Below are 24513 nucleotides of genomic sequence, written 5' to 3' on the forward strand. Positions count from 1 at the left end.
CTCCGTCCACGACCTTAAGGCCAGATTCCACAGTGGAATTTGAATGTCAGAATAGTTAAACTGAAACGCAACAGGTACAAGGCTGGCAGGCAAGACGTCGAGAGCTAGACCTCACTCCCCGTAGACACTAAGAGGTAAGTAGTGATAGGTAAGCACTATCATCTAAACACACAGAAATAACAACAGCGTGATGCATCAAATGAATCAATCCACAAGGGCCGTGATGTGGGTTCGAACTTACGCCCGGGATGAAGTCTACATCCCGACTAAGGCAGCGTCTGGGATCATCCCGGGAGTAAGTTCGAACCCACATCACGGCCCTTGTGGATATGTTAACTATCCTCTACATCAGCACTACCACCACCACAAGCAACGTGATGACACCACTCCCCGCCAGGGAACAACTCTACACTATACTTTCACTAATCACTATATTACACAACTGTACCAGATTAGTTATGGCAGCTACAAATTACACAACCTTGTAAAGAAAAAGACAAATGAAAACCAAGCCGAGTTGAGCCAGCCAATACTGACATGATATTCGCGGTCACACATAAAAGGAAGGAAGGAAGGTCCAGGGTTCCGTAACGACTCTTCAATATATTGAGCCAAGATGAGCACGTTAGTCACTATCCTCATAGTTCTTCATTTGGGGCACGCTCCTAGCCCTTAACTGCCAGGCGCAAGTCCCTAGCCTCTCGCGATCAGGCCCTAGTCTCTAACGATAGGACTAAGCCCTTAGTCCTTAACTACCAAGGAAAGTCTTATAGTCTACTAGGGGCAAGTCCCTAGCCTCTCACGATCAGGCCCTAGTCTCTAACGATAGGACTAAGCCCTTAGTCTTTAACTACCAAGGAAAGTCTTATAGTCTACTAGGGGCAAGTCCCTAGCCTCTCACGATCAGGCCCTAGTCTCTAACGATAGGACTAAGCCCTTAGTCCTTAACTACCAAGGAAAGTCTTATAGTCTACTAGGGGCAAGGCCCTAGCCGTTAACGAGCAGAGGTAAGTGCCAAGCCTCTAACTACCAACCAGTTACCTCAACACAGGTTGTGGCAAGTCTTGCGGACCATAACGCCAAGCTTTTTGTAAGACTGAAAAGTATAATTAAATAAGGCTGACAGTCGGGATTGGCCAAAATGAGTTTGTGGCTTAATTACTGTCGTTACGGACGAGTTAATCTGAAGCAGCAGGAAGTGGTTCACATTATATTACTGATCTTCTTGAGGTTATCTTGAGATGATTTCGGGGCTTTAGTGTCCCCCGCGGCCCGGTCCTCGACCAGGCCTCCACCCCCAGGAAGCAGCCCGTGACGGCTGACTAACATCCAGGTACCTATTTTACTGCTAGGTAACAGGGGCATAGGGTGAAAGAAACTCTGCCCATTGTTTCTCGCCGGCGCCTGAGATCGAACCCAGGACCACAGGATCACAAGTCCAGCGTGCTGTCCGCTCGGCCGACCGGCTCCCGACCTTGGTCATAAGACAAGGCACGTCTATTGGTCTCACGAGGCACCTCGGATTTATACTAGCCTATTTACTTGTATGTCTCTCCTTCGCTTGAAACAATCCAGTGGCTCGACGTCAATTATGTTACACGGTAATCTGATCCTTAAATCAACAACTCTCTTATCAGATCAATATTTACTCAGGTCTCTTCTTAATCTAAACTTATTCCTTTTGTAGTCATTGTTGTCCTTCAGCTGTATCTTGCTCTTGTTAGGCCTCGTGTAGACCATGCAGCATAAATCAGTCGATTAAGGCAGTGTCTGGGATGCTCCCGGACGCAGGTTCGAATCTTCGTCACGGCCCTTGTGGATTTGTTCAGACCACGCAGTTTAATTTTGGCCGACATAATATAGTCATACATTCTCGTGAGCGGGTTCAACGATGACAAAGTTAAATCAGCAAATTAGACGCCTTCCACATGAAGAGACTGAAACAGCTGAACTTACACCCTCTAGAAAGGCGAAGAGTTACGGTGACATGACTGATATGTACAAGTTGATGAATGAGCTGAGCAAGAGGATATTAACAAGGTATGTTGACCAGACCACACACTAGAAGGTGAAGGGACGACGACGTTTCGGTCCGTCCTGAACCATTCTCAAGTCGATTGTGAATGATCCAGGACGGACCGAAACGTCGTCGTCCCTTCACCTTCTAGTGTGTGGTCTGGTCAAATTACTTTAGCCACGTTATTGTGACTCATCGCCTGCTTAACAAGGTATTATATATATCAGCACCAATTAGAACACAAAACGATGGATATAAATTGGATAAGTTTAGAGTTAAGAAAGATCTGTGTTTGGAAACTCAGATTTACTTGTTTGGAAACAGGGCGTTGATTAGTGGAAAATATTACCGGGTAACAAAACAGACGTGACATCTCTGGATTAAACAACACACATATTAATAAATGATTCACAACATAGTTTTACTCATGTTTGACAAATTTGATATAACAAATCCACAAGGGCCGTGACGAGGGCTCGAACCTAACTAAGCAGCAGCAGCAGGAGGTTCGAACCCTCATCACGGCCCTTGTGGATTTGTTCATGTGATGCATCACGCTATTGTGATTTCTGTATGTAAATTTGATTTGATTCTATTCCAGCATATATGAAGCAGTTGACAGTGGGAAAGATAGGGTGTTGTGGACCCTTGACTTTAAGCAAAGCTTTTGATGCAGTATTACACGAGAGACCAATTACAAAGCTAAGAGGCTGACAGTATGGGTGTTATCTGGAGTTGGATAAGGGCATGATTATACCAAAGGAAACAAAGTGTTACTATAACTGGAGTTAAGTCAAGAGTGGGAACCGTTGTCAGTGAAGTGCCTCAAGGCTCCGTCCTGGGACCTCTATTTACCATATACCTCTATATAAACAATATACATTCACGATTGAGCAGCAATATTCGCGAATTTGCAGACCATATGAAAATTCGGCGAGAAATAAACTCAGAAGATTCAAAATCACTTCAAGACGATATAGATAATCTTGAAATGATGGAATAAGTGGCAGATGGAGGTTAATACTGACAAATGCAAGGTTATGAGGCTAGGTAATGATGATAGAGTTACGAGATATCAGCGGGATACACAACAAAATCTTACTAACGTCATATATCAATGAGAAAATCAATTAGAGTAATGAGGGGATTCGAAGCCTCGCTGAGCAGGAGCAGGAGGAGGAGGAGCAGCAGATAAGAGCCCCACCAAAGGTGGAAGACATAACCGCAGGTGAAGATAGGTGCCAGCAGTGTTGGAGGAGCTCAGCTATAACTTATAATGACACAACTGCACACAAAGCAGTTATTGAACCACTCCCGCAGACACGTGGCCTCCTCGTCCCTCCCGGCCGCCCCCTCACACACAAATTACCCTCAATGGTGCCAGGTAAGAAAGTGGCCAGAGAAAGTTGACACTCTCTCTTGTAAGCCGGGAGGAACGGGTAGGAGGAGGGAGGGAGAGGAAGGAAGAGGACCTTCTTTCACTGCACTCCGTCTGCCTGCTTGTCTAGGCCCTGCCTGCTTGTCTAGGCCCTGCCTGCCTGCCTGCCTAGGTCTGCCTGCTTGTCTAGGTCTGCCTGCTTGTCTAGGCCCTGCCTGCCTGCCTGCTTGTCTAGGTCTGCCTGCTTGTCTAGGTCTGCCTGCTTGTCTAGGCCCTGCCTGCCTGCCTGCCTAGGTCTGCCTGCTTGTCTAGGTCTGCCTGCTTGTCTAGGCCCTGCCTGCCTGCCTAGGTCAGCCTGCTTGTCTAGGTCTGCCTGCTTGTCTAGGTCTGCCTGTTTGTCTAGGTCTGCCTGCCTGCCTGCCTAGGTCTGCCTGCTTGTCTAGGCCCTGCCTACGGGAGATATAAGCATTTGAGTGTTGTGGGTGAGGGTTGGAGAGAGTGAGACGAGGCCTCTCCACTCAACCCAAGCAGGCAGGTGCCCAACAAGCTTGCGAGCTGCCATCTCCCTGCCCTCCGTGGGCTGTACATGCCCTCATTTTGATGAGATCTGGTGTAAAGAGAAGCGGCTCAGGCTCAGTGGCTCACCTTGACTCACTGTAACCCCGGATTAACCCTACACGCGGCTCACTCACTACCCTCATAACACACCAACAGCCCATCACCACTCACACACAAGTTCAAAGGTTCCTACACACAACACTGGCCAGGTACACCTTTGTATACTAAATAACAGGTAATGAAGGTAAACCGGTATTAAAATCTACAAAAATTAGAACACAAAGAGTCATAGTAAATCGAATCAAATGAGGCTTGTGGAGGTAAAAGCTCATCTTACTTCATTAACATACACAAGAATGAATAGAGTAATTACTAATCTACAGGAGCTTCACGCCCCCCAAGTACTCACTCACCTAGTTGTGCTAGCGGGGGTTGAGCTTCAGCTCATGGTCCCGCCTCTCAACTGTCAAAGTGTAGAGGGAAAGTGTCAGAGTGTATAGGGAGTAATGACTGGAGATACAGTAAGGTAGTGGTGGGGAGAGTGAGCCAGTTGCTGCTGGTGGCAGAGTTAACCCGTGGAGTGCTCAGCACCTGGGACCCACCTGACACAGGTAATGATGCTCCAATATTGTACTACCAGTGTCACACACACACACACACACACTGCCCGTTTGGGGGGCCTCATAGCCTGGTGGATAGCGCGCAGGACTCGTAATTCTGTGGCGCGGGTTCGATTCCCGCACGAGGCTGAAACAAATGGGCAAAGTTTCTTTCACCCTAAGTGCCCCTGTTACCTAGCAGTAAATAGGTACCTGGGAGTTAGTCAGCTGTCACGGACTGCTTCCTGGTGTGTGTGTGTGTGTGTGTGTGTGTGTGTGTGTGTGTGTGTGTGTGTGTGTGTGTGTGTGGTGTGGGGAAAAAAAACAAAAAAAAATAGTAGTTAGTAAAACAGTTGATTGACAGTTGAGAGGCGGGCCGAAAGAGCAAAGCTCAACCCCCGCAAAAACACAACTAGTAAACACAACTAGTAAACACAACTAGTAAACACAACTAGTAAACACAACTAGTAAACACACACACTGGTAGACGTTTTCTCCAACAGGAGGGAGCGTCACTAGTGACGGTGGTCAACACCACACACACAACACGAGGCGCCAGGCTGTACAACACTAGAGCTGTAGAACAGGTGAAAGCAGCCATAATGTACCTCGCGGGAAGAAGACATATGGTCATGTAGACACGACCCTCATAGCTGAGGGCGAGGCGTGTGTGAGGAGCGTGAGTGTGGAGAGCACGCTGTTCTGGCGGGCTGGCGCCTCTCACCACTCACTTGTTACACTGTTTACCTTCCCACCTCACACCTCACACCTTCAAGATGTATGCACTTCACCAAGGCACTCCTCACTATCTTCTACACTTTACACCATCACCTCATATATATCATTATATGACAGTGAAACAATCGGTAGAACGATAAAAATGAGGAGATAACGATATGTGAGGTAGGCTGATCTGCCAGGACTTCTCTGCCCCCCGTACCCCCATAACTTTCCCCTCCCTTAACGTGCCCCCCTCCAGTCCTTACCCCCACACCCTCGTGACTTGTTGCAAGTGTCTCGTGCCCTGCACCCCACTACTGAGAGAGAGAGAGAGAGAGAGAGAGAGAGAGAGAGAGAGAGAGAGAGAGAGAGAGAGAGAGAGAGAGAGAGAGAGCTCACTGTGAGGTCACAAGCGGTATTAAATAACACTGATGTCAACTCTTCTGTTGTTATAAACTATATGGGTAAGTGGGTGATGGCAGCGGTCAAGCAGGCTCACAAGCCCAGTATTCATGAAGCACTTACGCAAGTACTTACTAGCCTGTACATATTTTCTCAATATTTGGCGGCTGTGTTTACATATATTAACCAGTTTACGAGTATGGAAACTTCCCAGTCAAATGTTATCATTGTTGTAAACAGTTTTCTGGGGCTTCACAACTCGAAAATTAACTATACGTAAACAAAGATTGAGAAAATATGTGTAGATTCGTCAGTACTTGCATAAGTGTTTGATGAATACAGGTGCAGACAGGTGAGACACACCTGGTAAGCGTGTACACGCGCGCATGCACGCGCCCCTGGCCAAAGAGAGAACACTGAAAGTGTTAAGCTAAGCCACAATTTAAACATATTGGAATAAGAAAGGCCGGTGCACTAGGCTTGGACACACCACACAAGCATCTCACCTCAAGTGCATTTTTCTAACCCTAAGTTTACGAACCTTCACCAACTCTCCCAACTTATCAAAGCTGTCATTCACTTGTCTGAGAATGCTTACACATTCCCTTAAATTCCTCTAATGTGGTATAAACAGGAAGGTGCGTTGCATTACTCAGTCAATAGCTAGAAAGGCGGGGCTCAGGGGCTGGAGCACAGCGGTGTAATCATATCTAGGTGAGTGCACACAGACAAGTATAGCATTCATCGAACTCAACCAGGAGTCATTTAGGATAAAATGCTTCACACAGGTGAGATGCCATTAGTGTCCAGGCTAATATCAGTGGTGTGTCACCCGTCTGCTCCCAGAGATGTGTCACCCGTCTGCTCCCAGAGATGTGTCACCCGGCTGCTCCCAGAGATGTGTCACCCGTCTGCTCCCAGAGATGTGTCACCCGTCTGCTCGCAGAGATGTGTCACCCGGCTGCTCCCAGAGATGTGTCACCCAGCTGCTCCCAGGACATTTAAAGCTGAGAGGAAGTATAGGACCTGAAGACACAAGTGGATAACTTTTACGTCATATTCGGCAGAGAATTGTAAGGAGAAAATATGGTGCAACATTTGCAACAGGGTAATAGGCGAGGCCAGTGTACACGTTGCTCCAGGAGCCCGCAAGCACTAGCAGGCAAGTGTGCACTCACTCGCCCTCCTTCCCTCCCAGTCTCACTCATACCTCATACTACACGCACGCATGCACGCACTCACTCGCCCTCCTTCCCTCCCCGTCTCACTCATACCTCATACTACACGCACGCATGCACGCACTCACTCGCCCTCCTTCCCTCCCCGTCTCACTCATACCTCATACTACACGCACGCATGCACGCACTCACTCGCCCTCCTTCCCTCCCCGTCTCACTCATACCTCATACTACACGCACGCATGCACGCACTCACTCGCCCTCCTTCCCTCCCCGTCTCACTCATACCTCATACTACACGCATGCACGCACTCACTCGCCCTCCTTCCCTCCCCGTCTCACTCATACCTCATACTACACGCACGCATGCACGCACTCACTCGCCCTCCTTCCCTCCCCGTCTCACTCATACCTCATACTACACGCACGCATGCACGCACTCGCCCTCCTTCCGTGCCCGTCTCACTCATACCTCATACTACACGCATGCACGCATGCACACACACACACACACACATATATTAGCGTTATATGACAAAGAGTGCTGGGAAGACGGGACACCACGAGCGTAGCTCTTATCCTGTAACTACACTTAGGTAATTACACACACACACACACACACCTAAAAAAGGCTTCCAAGAGTCCCACATAAGAGATTATTCTGGAAACCGGAACATGCTGGAGGAGTGACAGGATCTTCCAACACACATGAAACATTTTCTGACAGAAATATGAGGGCAGTAATAAGAAAAAATGCATCAGACTGGAGAAATATTATTAGCGGAGTATCATAGTGTTCAGATCCAGCACCAATAATGTTCATTGTCTACATAATGAATGTACCAGACAGAATACAGAATTATATAAACATATTTGTTGTTGATGCCAAGATACCAGGGAAGATAAGAAACTTAGATGACTATCATGTCCTTCAAGAAGACCTGGACAGAATAAGTATACATATATATATATATATATATATATATATATATATATATATATATATATATATATATATATATGCAACTGCCACCTTGTTGGCCAGTGTTCGAGTCCCCTGGTGGGTTGTGTCTAAAAAGTTTATATTATACATATATATATATTATATATATATATATATATATATTATATATATATATATATATATATATATATATATATATATATATATATATACACTAGCACGCATAGCGTTTCAGGCAAGTCCTTAATCCTAATTTTCACACACACACACAGTTCCAGGAAGCTGTCTATCTCCAAGGTACCTATTGACTGCTAGGTGAACAGGGCCATCAGGATGAAAGGAACTATGCCCATTTGTTTCCGCCTTCGCCGGGGATTGAACCCGGATCCTTGGGACTACGAACCCCAAGCGCTGTCCACTTAGCCGTCAGGCCCAACCAACACCATATATGCATATGGAGCAACACTGCAGATGGAATTTATTGGGAATAAATGTCATGTTATTAATTAAATGTGGAATAGGAGAAAATAGGCCACACACAACATACATTTTTTTTTATTATTTTCTACCACAGACGTGGCCACAGTTACAATGCTAACCAGCATATATACATTTTCTTCTGTCCTCCATGGACAGGGTTAGAGATGTGTTAAACATATAGTTCAGGGGTTTATTGAACAATCAACCACAGGTGGTTCGGTGCTTTTAAAATGCTAAGCTAACCTACATACGTAAATACATAGACACACAGATTTACGTATGCCCTACATAAAGTGTCCGATGTGTGTGTGTATGTATATGTATGTGTATAAAGTATATATGGAAGCCGATCAGAAATACATTTCACCTTTGTAAATGTACATTAATGACACTATGTAAAAGACACATGGGACAACCTACAAATGATGTAAGTAATTATCAAAAGAAGGCACCAAACCGGGAAGGTTATGTAGCACAAATGATGTGAAAAAGCTTTAAAGAAATCAAATAGACAGAGATCTAGGGTTGGGTCTGGACAGAAAACTGTCACCTGATGACCACATAAAGATCACTGAGCGAGGAACCTATGCTACACTTTCAAATTTCAGAAATGTTTTTAAATACATGGATGGTGAAAAATTAAATAAATTATTCATGACTTTGGTCGTGAGAGCAAAGTTGGCAGACAAAGGTGCTGTATGGTGCCCATATCACAAGAAGCACATCAGTAAACTGGAAAGGTTGCAAAGACATGCAACTAAATGGTCTCAGAACTGAAAAATAAGAACTACGAGGAGAGGTTAGAGGCACTAAATATACCGGTCTGTGGTGGGTATGTGGGCCTGCGGGCCGCTCCAAGCAACAGCCTAGTGGACCAAACTCTCACAAGTCAAGTCTGGCCTCGGGCCGGGCTTGGGGAGTAGAAGAACTCCCAGAACCCCATCAACCAGGTATATGTGGGCCTGCGGGCCGCTCCAAGCAACAGCCTGGTGGACCAAACTCTCACAAGTCAAGCCTGGCCTCGGGCCGGGCTTGGGGAGTAGAAGAACTCCCAGAACCCCATCAACCAGGTACCAACGTTAGAAGATAGAAGAAAACGAGGTGACATGATCACTACGTATAAAATAGTAACAGAAATCGTCAATATTGAGAAAGAAGAATGTCAATTGCAATTTTAAGAAAAAGAAGACACGGATTCAAACTAAAGAAACAAAGCTGTCCAAAAAACATTAGAAAGTTCACTTTTGCAGAGTGGAAGACTGTTGGTACAAGGGAAGGGGACGAGGCCAAAACCGTGAATGAGGAGCATAATAAATAAATTAATGTGAGGTTCAAAGCTCCATATGACAGAAATGGGAGAACGGGACACCACGAGCGTGGCTCTCATCCTGTTACTACACTTAAGTAATCACACGCGTCCTACATTTTTTTAATTATTTTAAATTTTGCCCCTAGGGGCGAGTTTATTGGGCAGCGTCACTCATCTTGTGAGTGGACACACCGCCATAGCAGCATGTACAACACTCCCCAATAGGAAGAAATACCTGCTGGGTTGTTCACCCTGTCACTTGTACCCAGACACAGCTGGGACTTGCTTAACTGTCTCAAGTGAACAGCTCCTCAAACAAGATCTGACCTACACTGAACCCATTCCTCCTATCACCAGTCAAAACAATATTCTCAAAACACGAACACGTGAGGCTTCGTGTATGACAACTCCTCACCATGGTGTGTGTGTGTGTGTGTGTGTGTGTGTGTGTGTGTGTGTGTGTGTGTGTGTGTGTGTGTGTGTGTGTGTGTGTGTGTGTGTGTGATTGTAGAAGGACAAGTTTTCTTAGCCTGATATGTATATTGGTGTGGATGTGAAGGTGGGGCGTGATGGCTCATACGGTATGCCTGCGTGACTTAGAGGAAGGGCCTGGCAGTGCGCAGTTACAGGGGTGTGCAGTTGGTCAAGGCCAAGCATCATGCACGGGATGGTCAGCAATGGTCGTGTGCAAGCTCTGCAACTTAACATTAACGGCTCTTGCTCACATGACCTTGTTAGAAAATACACCAACTCCTGGACGTGTGTCGAGGGGACGGAGAAGCCACTCCTCATCACATAACATTAATGCCATGTGTATCATACATGTAATGTGTATCATACATGTAATGTGTATCATACATGTAATATCCAGCGGTGTTGAGAGTACTGGTGATCTTGGGATGATATACACAGACCCAGGGGACCAGTCTTCACCTGGGTGGAGAGCCAGAGGACCAGCCTTCACCTGGGTGGAGAGCCAGAAGACCAGCCTTCACCTGGGTGGAGAGTCAGGAGCCAGAGGGACCAGTCATGGCGAGGAAGGAAGGGTCAAAGAGCGAGACGCGCCGAGAGGATCCAGCACCACCAAGACTAATCCATAACATTAATACTAGAGGAGCGCCGGCACCACACCCTTGGCAAGAGCTGCTATAATAGAACACAGCGTCGGGTGTCAATACTCCACCAAAATGACACACTTGAGCACCTTGTGGCCTGAATGTGTCATGCGACGCGACAAGGGCGGCGGCGGCGGGGTGAACCAATTGTCACATTACGCACAAACACATGCGTCTGCACGCATGTGTGGCTCCCTCCGCCTGCGTCTCACCCTCACTCATATTACGCAAGGTGTGTGTTTAGCTCATGACTCATACACTCACATCCTTCCTATACACCTGAGTCATTCATACTTTGTATGTATGCAACACGCACACACACACGGGCGGAGAATTACGAGTCCCTCAGTCGATTTTGTGTTTGAATAATTAAATTATGTGTGGCGTATTGCGAGGCTACAGGTGAGGAATATGTAACTTGGAGTGGACGTGTTTGCAGGCAGCGGTCCACCTACATGTATCCTGCCATAATGCGAGGACCATGTAGTTAACAAAAAGTTACAAGTAGCACTGGGTATGGTGAGTCCGTAGTGGACTTACCTGGCACAGGAGCGGGGCTGTGACGAGGACCAGGCAGCTAGTACACCCAGCTCACCGTACAACACCAGGTGAGAGGTACACGTCACCCTCTTCCCCTAGTACAGGTGACATACAAAGAGGGTGGAGGGGTGGACAAAGCTCCAGACGGTCGTGGTGATGATGATGGGGGTGCCGTCTGGTCCACCACCTACCTTCAGCAGTCATAATGATACCCAACTTAGGCTTACTACACACCCCAACACCCTTACGTCACCCTCACCACCTCCTTGCCATTATGGCAGAACAAAGAGCAAATTAACTGTGGCATTGAGAGTGAACGGCGATAATATCGCCCTCTTAAACCTCCCACCATCAACTGCTGGGGTATCATGCCGCTTACACCCTCTATAATTGTACTACTAGCAGCAGCAGCAACACAGCCAGCAGTAACAGCAACAACAAAGCTAGCAGTAGCAGCACAGTAACAGCAGCAGCTCAACTAGCAGCAGCAGCACAAGCAGCAGCAACAGTTCAGCCAGCAGAGGGGAGATAGGGAGGCAGGTATGTGGTGGGGAGGAGTTGGGAAGGACGTGTGTGAGAGGAGGGAGAGATAGTTCGTGTGGGGTGTAGATGGGAAGGTGTCAATATGTTTATAATGATAAAGATAGTGTGTAGTGAAAATATTTACGGTGATAGTGTTGGCGTAGAGATAGGGTGTGTGGGATGACCTTAGTGCCGAGACGACCCGGGCACCGCCGGATACCACTTCAACAGTTACAGCCCAGCTCCTGTGCCGGGTAAGTTCACTACGGGCTCACCATAGCCCGTGCTACTTGGAACTTGTTGTTCCCAGCAGCTGAATCATAAACAACAACAACAACACTTCAAGTAGAATAATAAAATAAATAGGAGAGGGAGTGAGGGAATTTTCAGGAGAAAGCGCCAAGCAATTACGACTATATAGCATCGGAAAGGGATCAGGATAAGGATTTGGGATGGGACGGGGGAAAGGAATGGTGCCACTTGGACGGTCGGGGATTGAACGCCAACCTGCATGAAGCGAGACCGTCGCTCTACCGTCCAGCCCAAGTGGGAGAGACAAATATATGGGAGTGGATACAATTGCAACATTAATACCGGAGGAACACCAACAGGGCAACATATAGCCCGCTGGCAAGCATTAAAATGGCGTTTAGAAATCTAAATCAGGACTCCTTCAAGACAATCTACCCGGCATACGTTAGACCAATACTACAATATGGAGCTCCGGCACGGACTCCACAGCAACACGACAGGTGCCAGACCTAACACGGTTAAGGTATGACCATAGGTTAATGCAACTAAATCTAACAACCCTAGAAAATAGAAGAAACAAAGTTATATGATCAGACCATACAAGATGCTGAGGGGGGAAAGACAAGGTGGACAAGGACAGCTTCTTTAAAGTGAGAGAAAGTAGGAAAAAGAGGACATAAGTGGAAGCTGAGTTTGCATCTTGGACCTGTCCGAAGAAATGCCAGGAAATACTGACACCTTGTAGGGTGGCCAACAAGGGCACCGCAGTGAAAGAAAAAGTTGTGGAAGCCACCCCACCCACACCTTTATGCCAGAGTCGACATGAAATTTGAACATTAAGATAGTTACATTATAACGCAACAGGTACAAGAAGCTAATACTAGTAGACAGGACATTAATAGATAGATCTCATTCCCCCCGTAGTCACTGATAGCCAAGCATTGATAGGTAAGTACCTTTTTTACACCATAAAAACACCTCACACGCGTCATGAAAGGATTTTATTTTTGAACACAGGCGGACACAGGAACAGAAGACTTCTGACTCCTGCTAGCAGGCATAGAGCATTCCCTTGCCATAGTAAGTCTCACCAACTAGTCTCCCCCTGCAACACCACCCGCCAAACAGTTAACAACCAGGTACCCAATTACTGCTGAGTGAACAGAGGTGAACAGTTAAGGGTTGGCGCCTAGTCAATCCTCCCTAGCCAAGACTCACAGCCCAGCCCAAAACTTGCTATGGACAAGTTAGTTTCATAAGTTAATTTGATTAGTATTAGTGTTAGTAGTTACGCTACTCGTTACAACGTCAGAATTATTAACAACTGCAATTACCAGCGACAGCAGAGGGAAGTTTCAGCCCCGCTCCTGCCCATCACGGGAAGTCCATCACGGGATCACCATAGCCCGTGCTACTTGGAACTTTTAATTCCCAGTAGCTGAATCTTAAACAACAACAACAGCAGCCAGCGACAGAGTTGCCAACTTGTGCTTAAGAGAAGACAAGTGAGGTCCTACGGTGACGGAGGCGCCAGTGTTGACACTCAAGGTAAAGCCGCACTGCTAATTCTTTTGTTTTGCCTCGTTGAGACACCTCAAGGTTGACACCGCCAGCAACACCACAACAACGCCACATACACGGAAACTACAGACTGGAACACGCTACACACATTTCACAATGAACTACAGCGGGAGTCACAAACATACAGTAGGCTCCAAAACCTGGGCGGGAGTAAAATGATGACGTCAAAGTCACGTCACACACTTTGCTTAAGATTCAGTTACTGGGAACTAAACGCTCCAAGTAGCACGGGCTATGGTGAGCCCGTAGTGGACTTACCTGGCTCAGGAGCGGGGCTGTAACTGACGTCACACACCTTGTACATAACATTTATAAAACATATAAGTGGGATGATCTGTGGAGGCTTGATACACCTGAGCACACTACCTAACTTAAAACACCACAGAAGCAGGTAAAAAATGTTGGTTATTATGTGTGATAGTCACGAGGGAAGGTTATCTTGAGATGAATTCGGGGCTTTAGTGTCCCCGCGGCCCGGTCCTCGACCAGGCCTCCACCCCCAGGAAGCAGCCCATGACAGCTGACTAACACCCAGGTACCTATTTTACTGCTAGGTAACAGGGGCATAGGGTTAAAGAAACTCTGCCCATTGTTTCTCGCCGGCGCCTGGGATCGAACCCGGGACCACAGGATCACGTGTCCAGCGTGCTGTCCGCTCGGCCGACCGGCTCCCTTAGACGAGGGGAGTGGAGTTGATGGCGCAAGAGAGGTAATATAATAGCCATAATACAGTACTGTTATGGGAGTAACCAGCGTGTAAACAAAAGTACAAGTTAATAAACAATGAGAATAAGAGGACGGGGATGTTAACACCGGCCATCAGCATAATAGTAGGGACATGCCCCACTTAGACCAGGTGGCGTATCAGCCCTACACAATAACTCAACTACATATGATAGTTAACAAGCAGGTCGGAAGGCGCTACACTACACGACTCAAAGATGAAAAGATTGGAATAAAGTAGCCGAAGTTCAAGATCTAAGCGTAAAAATAACTTGACAGTGAGTTCACGGAAAGTGCCGAAGTCTGGGAAGAACTGGGGAAGAAAGTTTGAGGAAGTATTTAATACTGAATGAAGAGCGAGTCAGGAAGGTGAGAAGATGGGTAAGAAGAGAGATAACAAACTTCGTGGTGACTAAGGAGGAACTAAACTCTGGCACAACCACACGTATTAATAACAATGGGGACCTAACTAGAGAGTATCATGTTTACTAAATGAGGATACATATACACTATACAAAATGATGATATATGACGCCATGTTACAGACACGGAACTACCAGACAGAAGACAGCCAAAGAAACGAGTGAGAAGCACTGAACTACACACCAGTATCCCTGATATGCATTTCTGCAAAGTACTCTATAAATAATCAGGATGACCAAAACACACATCAGAAAATGGAGAAACGACGACGTTTCAGTCCAAACACAATTTGATATTGGTCCAGGACGGACCGAAACGTCGTCGCTTCTCCATCTTCTGATGTGTGGTCATCAAAAACTTGGGTTGAGCTCCTGGGTTCAGTGCATGTACACCTACGCCAAGCTCTAGGCTCCCACCTCCTCTTCCTGTGCTAGGCTGTCGTCTCAATCCCTAAACAACTGAAATATTTACAGGCTAGCTGACATTTCCGTCCGCTGCGCTAAGAATGGAGACTCCACAAAAAGAGTTCGGTATATTTGGCATTCTTATTATATATTCAGAGGCTCTGAGAAGGTAATCCATGACCTGGGAATTATTAAAAACCAAGAAGGTAAGAGGTGTGCAGGAAGAGGACAAGGGATGTGGGTGAGGCATGACGCCGGTGGGAAGATCAGAGGTGTGTATTAGGCTGTGTCACGTCGTGTTACCCGCAAGTGCAGCATCGCAAGTGCTGGCTTCGTATCCTGTTTCTTCTCTTACCTTATAGCTTTGTCTCGTACTGCAAGCAATCTGGAGAACGTGCAAGATACATTCAACATCATTCACACAAAGATAATGAAAATGGAGACAAAATGTTCGAAGGAGGGTAAGACGAAGGTGCAATATTGAACTTAAAATGCTGTAAAGGATTAATAGTTTTAAACAATATTTACAATGAAAAACCCGTAATTTTGTTTACCGAGTACCGAAATGTTGCAGCTTCTATTCCAGTGCAGGACGAGATGTTTGGGCACGTTTGCTTACTGTTGATGCTTCTTATTTTCTCCTAGCATTAAAGACTAACCTGGGAGTCAGGCAACGGTTGTGAGTTATATCTCGGGCACTAGCCTAAACATAACTCAAAACAACGCACAAGCTCAACAAGTCACGTCATAGGGCAGAAAACAGGAGATGCTTTTTCACCCATAGAGTTAAGTTTACGCCATCCATAAGATTGAATGTCGGTCTATCCAAGACGGGAAGCCAAATGTTTGGGGCTAGCCTCACCCAACTTTGTAATGGAAATGATCTGGGGCACGGGACGGACATGTGCTGGTCGGGGTCGCCAGAATTAAAAAGGGGAACAGTGTGCCAAGCGTCACACACTTATCCCCACCACGAATTTTAGCGCTGCTCGCTGGGTATACCTAGCTAAATATTTTGAAAACAAAAATAATTTCTGTATAGTAATATTCACCATTATTCACTGATCTCGGGAAAAGCAACATACATTTTCCGAGAAAATTAGTTGGAGCCATTAGGATGATTCGAATCTGCACCTTGAGTACTCCTAGACACACCTTAAACCATTGCACCGTGATAACACTGAAAGTAATGTAACCCGAAATTCAACTGAAAGCTCTAAGGGTCCTGAGGCATCGACCTGATATCAAATCAAGGTTTCACACAATACCCACATACAATCTAGTGTAGTATAGTTGTTCCACTTCTCTACTCTCACTTCAAATGCACAAAAAAATCATATTAATGTGATGTATCAATGATTAACAAGTTGGATCCAAGAGGTGGATTCGATCCAGCATCCTGATATTCAATTGAATCCTAGATTGCATTACATTCAGCATATTGTGGTCCAATGGTTTAAGGCACGTGCTTTGGAGTACCCAAGGTGCAGGTTCGAATCCTCTTCATGGCTCCACCTGGTTTTATCATTGGTACATCACGTTAATGTGATTTCTTTGTGCATAAATTTTCCGCTATTCTTATTTCGGCCATAGAAGCATAAAACAGACGAGCCTTCCTCAGCTTCCAAAGCTTTCTCAAGCCCTGCGCCTTTCTCGAAGCAAATGGGTAGCTAATATATATTTCTTAATATTCCATCACTAGGCTCCTACTGGCAGAACACCCATGCACCAGTGGTAGACTCTATTATTTGTATAATAGACATAAACAGAGACAGTCAACAAAAAGATAGACAGAATGAGAGAGAGACAGATAGGGAGATACAGACATACACATGCTGAGAAACTGGGGTTGATCAGGGTAAAAAGACAGGGAAAACAAACAAAAAGACACAGATAGCAATACAGAGGCAAGCACAATGAAGGACAGAGATGAGAGAAGGAAGGAGAATGGGGAGAGGGATATATTTGAAGACAAGGAAAGAAAAGGGAGATATTTGAATAAAGGGAAGGAGAGAAAGGGAGGCAGGTCGAAAGGAGGAAAAGTGAGAGAAGGGGATATTGGGAGAGAGCGTGGAAAGGGGGAGCGAGAAATGATAATGAAATGTAGAATACAAATAGGGAATAGGGAAAGTACATACAAAATGAGTTACAAGCAGAATGTTGGATTTCTAAATAGAGCTAGTATATACTATGCCTAAAGCCACTAATATACACAGCATTTTGGGCAAACAGGGAAAGAGGGAAGGAGAAGGAGACAGCAAATGTGAGAGGGAAGGAGATGAGAAGAGAAGGGGGATAGGAAGAAAGGAGAAATAGGGAAAGAGACAGAAGAGAGGAGGATAGAGAAAGAGATGAGAGAGAGAGAGAGGGTGTGGGGATGGGGGAAAGGAGAGATCCAGACACAACCCGCTATACCTAAACAAAATTAATCAAATTATTCTGTTTTGCTTGAAATGCTTTGAGTATTAGTAGCTTTATCTAATAAGCAACTCCTGTACCTTCAAATATATATCTGCATTATGTATACATATTTTATGAATCAAATATTATTGATTTTAAACCCATGGAACTACTTACCTGCCAAAGCCGTTAATTCCAAGACATTAATTACTTCAGCTCAAAATCCAGATGGAAAGAATTCTTAAGAATAATGGATGGGGGGGCTTTGACAAGCCACTGGCTTCCTGTCCTCTTCGAAGCCCCTAAAGAAATGGTGGTCTTCAGGTAAATTCTGGTATAATACCTAACTTCTCAAATATATACCAGAAATGCTTTGCATACTAGTGACTTTATTAAATATATATATGCATTTTATGTAACTATTCAACTACTGTACCATGTTCTTCTGCTTATTCTTTTAATAATTATTCTTATTATTATATGATCTATTTCACATCAAGCAGGATGGTGCAAAGTCTACTTGAGCAGTAAGATGGGTTCATCTCCCATTATATTGTTATGGCAACTCTAGCATCCTCCTACTTGCTGTTTCATCACTATGCCAACCCCAGCATTTTCCTACCAGGCGTTTTATCACCATGGCAACTCCAGTATCTCTGCACCAGCTACATCAACACTATGGCAATTCCAGCATCTCCCTACCAGCTGGTCCATCATCATGGTAACTCCAGCATCTTCCTACCATATTTTAACACTATGCAGCTCCACTTTATCAAATGCTTCATCACTATGGCAACTTCAGCATCAACCTACCAGATGTTTCCTAACTATGACAACTTACAAGATGTATATTTATTATGGCAACTCCATCCTCTCCCTACCAGCTGTTTCCATTACAATGGAAACACTTCCCTATTAGGAACATGTCTTACATAACTCCATAACACCTTCAACAAGATAACCATAAATAATTTGTTTAATTACCTGACATCAACAGTTTCAATCATTACAGAAATGGAGTCGTAATTATCCACGATAAACACAGGTGGCTGTAGACACTCGGGGCTGGCATCAGCTACACAAGAGGACGCGTTGGATCCTCACAATCTGCCGTAAACACTATATATAAAGTTATAAATTATGGAAGATACTTATGGAAGTCCAACACAGTCAAAGGTCAACACGCAACTGTCACTCGGTGCTATACGGTCAATAAATAAACAATCATATGACATTTGCCAGAAAGATCGAGTGTCTATAAGAGTCAGTATATTTGCAGGAAAAGTATCTAGAACTTTAAACTATAAGAGCTAGATTGAAGAACGATGCTCTCTTGTTTGTGATGTTTTCTTGTTATCGTATGTATAGCTGACGCTGTCGATATATTAGTTGGTTTTCGTTATTTATTTGGAATTAACAATATTTTTATATTATTGATGATTAATAATAAGTTCTTTATTAAGTGAGAAAAGACTGCAATGAGTCACATAGGCTGTCATTCTCTTTAAATGTAAATAAATACGTTTTGATTATCTTGGCCGTATATGTCATGGATGGAATTGATGATATACTTGTGTAAAAGGAGGAAAATGTATATGTTTATCTCTCAGAATGTTTGGTAATATGTTTATTGTTTGTGATGTGTGTCTATGTATGTATTAACACGATGTACTGAACGGGGTGAGAATAGCTTGAGCTACCTCATCCCTTTGTGTGTATTTTACCTCAATAAACTTATTTCAATTTCAATTGATGACATGATGTAGGCCTCTTAAACAGGCAGCTTAAGGTCACGCTGGCCTCAAGCAACAACCTAATAGATCACCTTATCACCATACAAGCCTAGTCTTCCGCCGGGTTCGGGTAGAAAAACTTTATAAACGGACTACAGGCAAGTGTAGCCAGAGATTTTTTATAATTCATTGTGGTAATTATTGTACCTAAATGTTTTATTGTACCCAATGTACCTTCTTGTATATAAATAACTAAATAAATTAAAGGATGTACTTACATCAGTAAGTACACCCTGCCTTGGTAACTCTTATTCGCTGATATATCCATATCTCACTTATGGTAACTGTGCCTGGAGTATATATAAATTGAGATATATAAATTTAATGTACCTACTAGTCTGTCAAATTATATAGCACTTCTTTTCTGCCTATATAATCAATCTATTGATCAGTAAATCCATCCTTCTGAACATGTATTATTAAATAATAATTCTAGCATGAATCTTCTTTATTTTCCTTACAATTTTCTTCACGCAAGAAGGAAGTTGAAAAATGAACTCTCCAACATTCTTTTTTACAGTTTTATTTGGCCTGATGCTAAGAGATGCATTTCATTAATTCTTGTTAACATTGTCAAAGGCAGAGATCAAATTATTACACAGTTTCTTGCTGCATGATATATATCCGAGGATGAGGCAATGGTAAAACATCTTACTTATAGGTCCACTGTATCTTGCCAAATCTCCTAGTTGTATGATGGCTTAGGGAGTATGTTATATGTTCCATCGTGTTCTGGAAGTTGGAAGTGTAATTTGGTGCTAGTTGAATACTAATCAATAGCCAATTCCAATATTAATTGGAATAAACCAAGCCATGTATCAATAGCCAACTAGCACCAAATTACACTCTGACTTCCAGACATGATTATTATATTGCTAAAACATTTTTGATCCTTTTAGCAATACAGTAATTCCAAAAATATCCGGAGTGGGCAGTGTTGCCCATAAACAATGCTTCATTATTCTAACAGATATGACCTTCAAGTCTGTCACATATGGCTTGGTTTCCCACTATTGGGAACAGGAAGCCTGTACTTAGGTTTATTGACGTTCCCCTTGGCCAACTACTGACCTTCATCAGGATGCAAGACACAATAATCAATTTGACTATCTTGTACCTATTTACTGCTAGGTGAACACAAGTGTCAGCTGAAAAGACACTTGCCCAACACCGTGTCCTGCATGGAAATTGAACTCCGAGACCCTCTGTTGTGAGCCAATGACACGACAGTTCACTGTGAATTTGTTTTTTTGTATATCATATGAAAATAAAACATTTATAATGGAGATGCATAATAAAATTTTCTTACAGAATATAGCACAACAAAGATAATCAAATACAGTATAAATGTATATTTATAATTTAATTTTTAACAATTAGAACACCATTTTATCGATATTAATTTGCTCTCCTTGACGAGAAACTTAAGTCTCTAGCATGGAGGTAGAAAGTACTGTCTTCAAGCAGTTCCAAATAAAACTAAAGAATTCACTTATTCTTTTAAAAACACTTGACAATTAGACATCAACAAATTATGATGCAAACAGTCCTATGTTATCAAGTTGCCTGTTAATACTGTACTAATACAATTTGAACAATATCTGTTGTCAAAATCTTAGGATGATTTGAAGTGCACACACTGATAGTGGTTAGCTGCGTGTGTCTGCACAAACTTTTTCTTTTCCAGTTTTCACGCACCAATTATGCCGTACTTCTCCAGCCAAAAACTAGATATGCTAGGCATTTGGATCCAGGTCAGATGAAAAATAAGAAATTTTACATTCATTCAGGTAACTAATACCCATATAAAACAAAAATATAAGTTAACCATATTCAACTTTAAGAAATGCCAATAATAAAGTTGTAATTTAAATATAATTATCATTCAAGTAAATAACCTCATATTCTCCTCCTTTTCCTAACGATACACTCAAGTGATACTAAATAAAGTGAGCATTTTAAACAAATACTCCAATATACAGTGCTGGCAATTGACGCGTGTTACTAAAGCTCACAAATATAATTTTTGGCATTAATAAGTTCACACTAAAATAATAATACAAATTCAGATATATTTAACTGAAGTTTTGTTAAACAAAAACCAAATGGAGATAAAATTCAGGACACTTCAGATAGCAAGCATTAAGGACTTTTAATGAAACTAAGACCATTCTCATTAGATGACTAGATAAATTAGAATGATTCATGTACTGTAACCTAAGTATTTACATTAACTGCTATATTTTGGTGATCTTTAACAGAAAACCTTAAAATGCAGTATATATGAAAGTATTTTAAAGCATACACCATCACTTGTATAGAATACATAAATCAATGACCAACTGCAATTATACTTTTGCTATAACATGAGAGATTACTGTCCTATGTATGCCAAAAACATAGCAAGGATTATATACAATACATTCATAATTACAAGTGAACATGCACATACATGTAAACAAATGTTTCTTAACTCTACATAGAATCAATCAATCAAATATTGCACTTTTCCAGTCGCATCTTTTTCTTACACACATCACATTATTTGCATTTACTACCTTATAATATTCAGGTTATTCTAAAACTGATAGCCAATGGAAGAGTTTCATTTCCTTAGAATGGTAGTGACCAAAAAAACAACTATTAAAAGGGAGGTAATGTGTTTGTAAAGATGTCATGACCAATTAATAATAACAATAGTAATAGTATGGCTAGCGTGTGGATCATGGTCACATGATGCAGCTTTTACTTATTCACGGCTGTCCAATTAATAAGAGTAAAATGTGTTTATGTATACTATATTAAATAAAATGCTACAATAACTAGAAATTCAAATAGCTACAATGACCATTTGTTGGCATACATGTAAAACAAAAAATTTGCACTGAAGATCTGTAAGTACGGAAGTGAGAGACCTGAGCAGTCGTTCATATGAGGCATTATGGGAAGAAATTATAATCTTAACAAGGATGTACTGTGTCACGCCAAAAGATCACCGAGCTAAAAGCATGACACCAAAAGCTATAGATCATCCAATTACAACCACACAAGCTACAGACCATCCAACAGCAATCACACCACAAGCTACGGGTCACTGAATAATAAAAATTCAACAAGTTGCATACCAATTTGCCACAAGCACACTCACAAGTCAATCAATTTTCAGTCATTGACACTTTACAAAATACAGACTGGATAGTCCACTGTGAAATACTCCCTAATTCTGAAGTAACAATAATGCTACTGTATATGGAGACACGATTAAGAAGATACACATACATTGACTTTGGATTGTTACAAAGAAAGGCTGGCAACCACTGTGACAACATTTATGCTGAACCAAAGCAGTCATGTATGGCAAGATTCTTTTTAAAAATGGCAGTGAAATGACCATGTTTCAGTGAGAATTAGTTTCTGTTTTAAAATACTGTATTGTATGCATATTGTTGACATTGGTAATATTTATTGCAATAATATAAAATCTTTGAGAAAGTACTAAGCATATTATTTACAATATCCATGCAAGGATTTGTAAACGCTTGACCTAAACTATACCATTAGCATATAGCAAGAAAAAAACATAAATCATGTACATCCTACGTACTATATCTACTATATTTATAAATTATACACATTATAATGAAATGTTTGTTGAACTAAGCACAAAATTTACAATACTTTAAAATACATTTTTCCATAAAGGGTTTTTTCTGTGACAAAATACCCTGTATATCAAATATTTGTAGAAAATAAAATTTAAATCCCATGTTTATCAATTATTTGGCACACTCATTATTCAGCAATCAACATTCAACTGTTTTAAGACATGCTACTATGAAGTTTCAAATGTCCCATCTTGAGTATAAACTGTAGTTAACTTTCAAATACTTGTAGAACTTTAAACCTTTTAGGATTGTCATCTGTAAACAGCTAAGCTCAATCCATCTACTCATTTATCAGTATAAATAAATAAATAAATATATATATATATATATATATATATATATATATATATATATATATATATATATATATATATATATATATATATAAATATATATAATAGTGTATTTAATTTAAAGAGAGAATCTTTGAGAATGCCATGGAGACAGGATAGTAAATGTCAAATCACTATGTAAATGCAAGTACTGTATATATTGCAACTAGACATTGTCTAATTTAAAAACATTAAAACGTGTAAGTGAAGTTTACTCTCATAATATTCGTAGATGGACTTGTTCTCTGTATGGCTCTCATACAAAAAAAAAATCAAAATGAGTAAATTAAAAGTTTTTCTGAATGGATCAAGTTACTAGCTGGTTCTCCAATATCTTACCATTTTTTCATTGCCTTTCCAATTCTATTTCTCCACTTAAAGTTCTTTCAATGTTTGACAATCAATTTAATAATATCATAATTTAGGAAGTGTTATCTTTCAGGAAAGATATGCAATTTCTAGTTTTTTTCAGGAGAGAAATTAACAATAAAAGTCTATACCTGTACTGTATTTATATAATAAATAAAATAAATAAAGAGCACTTCAGCTTGAGGTAAAGTATATAATTTAATTGTCATTTGTATCTACCTATACATCATGACCTTGGGACTCTGGTAAAAGCACATGTAAGCGTCACAAAGAAGACGCCGAGGAAGGTCAGGAAGGGCCTTGTTGTCAGTGACAACGTGAAGCATCTGACTACCTTCATCTCCAACCCACTGCATCAGATCTCCACACTCCACAACGGTTGGGATATTGTACCCATGCTGCTCACCTGTGTAACAAGCACAAGAATGCACTGAAAATTCATTGTGATGTCAGTGCCAAAGTGTTGCGTTGTCTGTCTCTTCAAAATCTTGGTCCATTAACACTATAGGCCTATATTTTAACTCTTCAAACTACAAGATACAAATATCTAAAGTGTTCTATAACCTGAGAGAAAAGAAACCCAGGGTTCTCTGCATTTTCTTTTTGAAAACACACATTTTTGCTTTATGATTTTTTCCATTTAGGATAGAATGTAAATGTGCTTTATTAGTACACACGTCTATTATTATATTTCAGAAATGAGTTTGGTTGTAACCCAGAAAAAACCTATTCATTCCGTGCAATTTTTTTTATATGCTAATTATATTACACTATTAATGGTGCAAGGAA

The 24513-nt window shown here is 42.3% G+C and overlaps 2 protein-coding genes across 12 annotated transcripts in view; both read right to left on the minus strand.

The window, feature by feature from the left end:
• Window positions 1–18763, minus strand: part of LOC123745757 (phosphatidylcholine:ceramide cholinephosphotransferase 2) — a 105787-nt gene extending 87024 nt beyond the window's left edge. Inside the window, exons 1-2 of one of the 4 annotated variants that reach the window (XM_045726600.2) lie at window positions 18550–18763; window positions 17743–17867 (exon numbers count right to left, since the gene is read on the minus strand). Coding sequence is in view for 1 of the 4 variants with exons in the window: in XM_045726607.2 (XP_045582563.1) it covers window positions 18550–18572 (23 nt within the window). In the remaining 3 variants the exon portion in view is untranslated. The remainder of the gene's footprint in view (window positions 1–17742; window positions 17868–18549) is intronic. The other 3 variants (XM_045726609.2, XM_045726602.2, XM_045726607.2) reach the window with 3 other exon arrangements.
• Window positions 18764–19865: 1102 nt separating this feature from the next.
• CYLD (ubiquitin carboxyl-terminal hydrolase CYLD) overlaps window positions 19866–24513 on the minus strand; it is a 29531-nt gene continuing 24883 nt past the window's right edge. For all 8 annotated transcript variants that reach the window (XM_045726596.2, XM_045726589.2, XM_045726594.2 and 5 more), the window contains one exon: window positions 19866–24130. In XM_045726596.2, the coding sequence (XP_045582552.1) occupies window positions 23940–24130 (191 nt within the window). In that variant the 3' untranslated portion in view covers window positions 19866–23939. The remainder of the gene's footprint in view (window positions 24131–24513) is intronic.

This window comes from Procambarus clarkii, chromosome 88 (assembly GCF_040958095.1).
Source record: "Procambarus clarkii isolate CNS0578487 chromosome 88, FALCON_Pclarkii_2.0, whole genome shotgun sequence".
Lineage (NCBI taxonomy): Eukaryota > Metazoa > Arthropoda > Malacostraca > Decapoda > Cambaridae > Procambarus > Procambarus clarkii.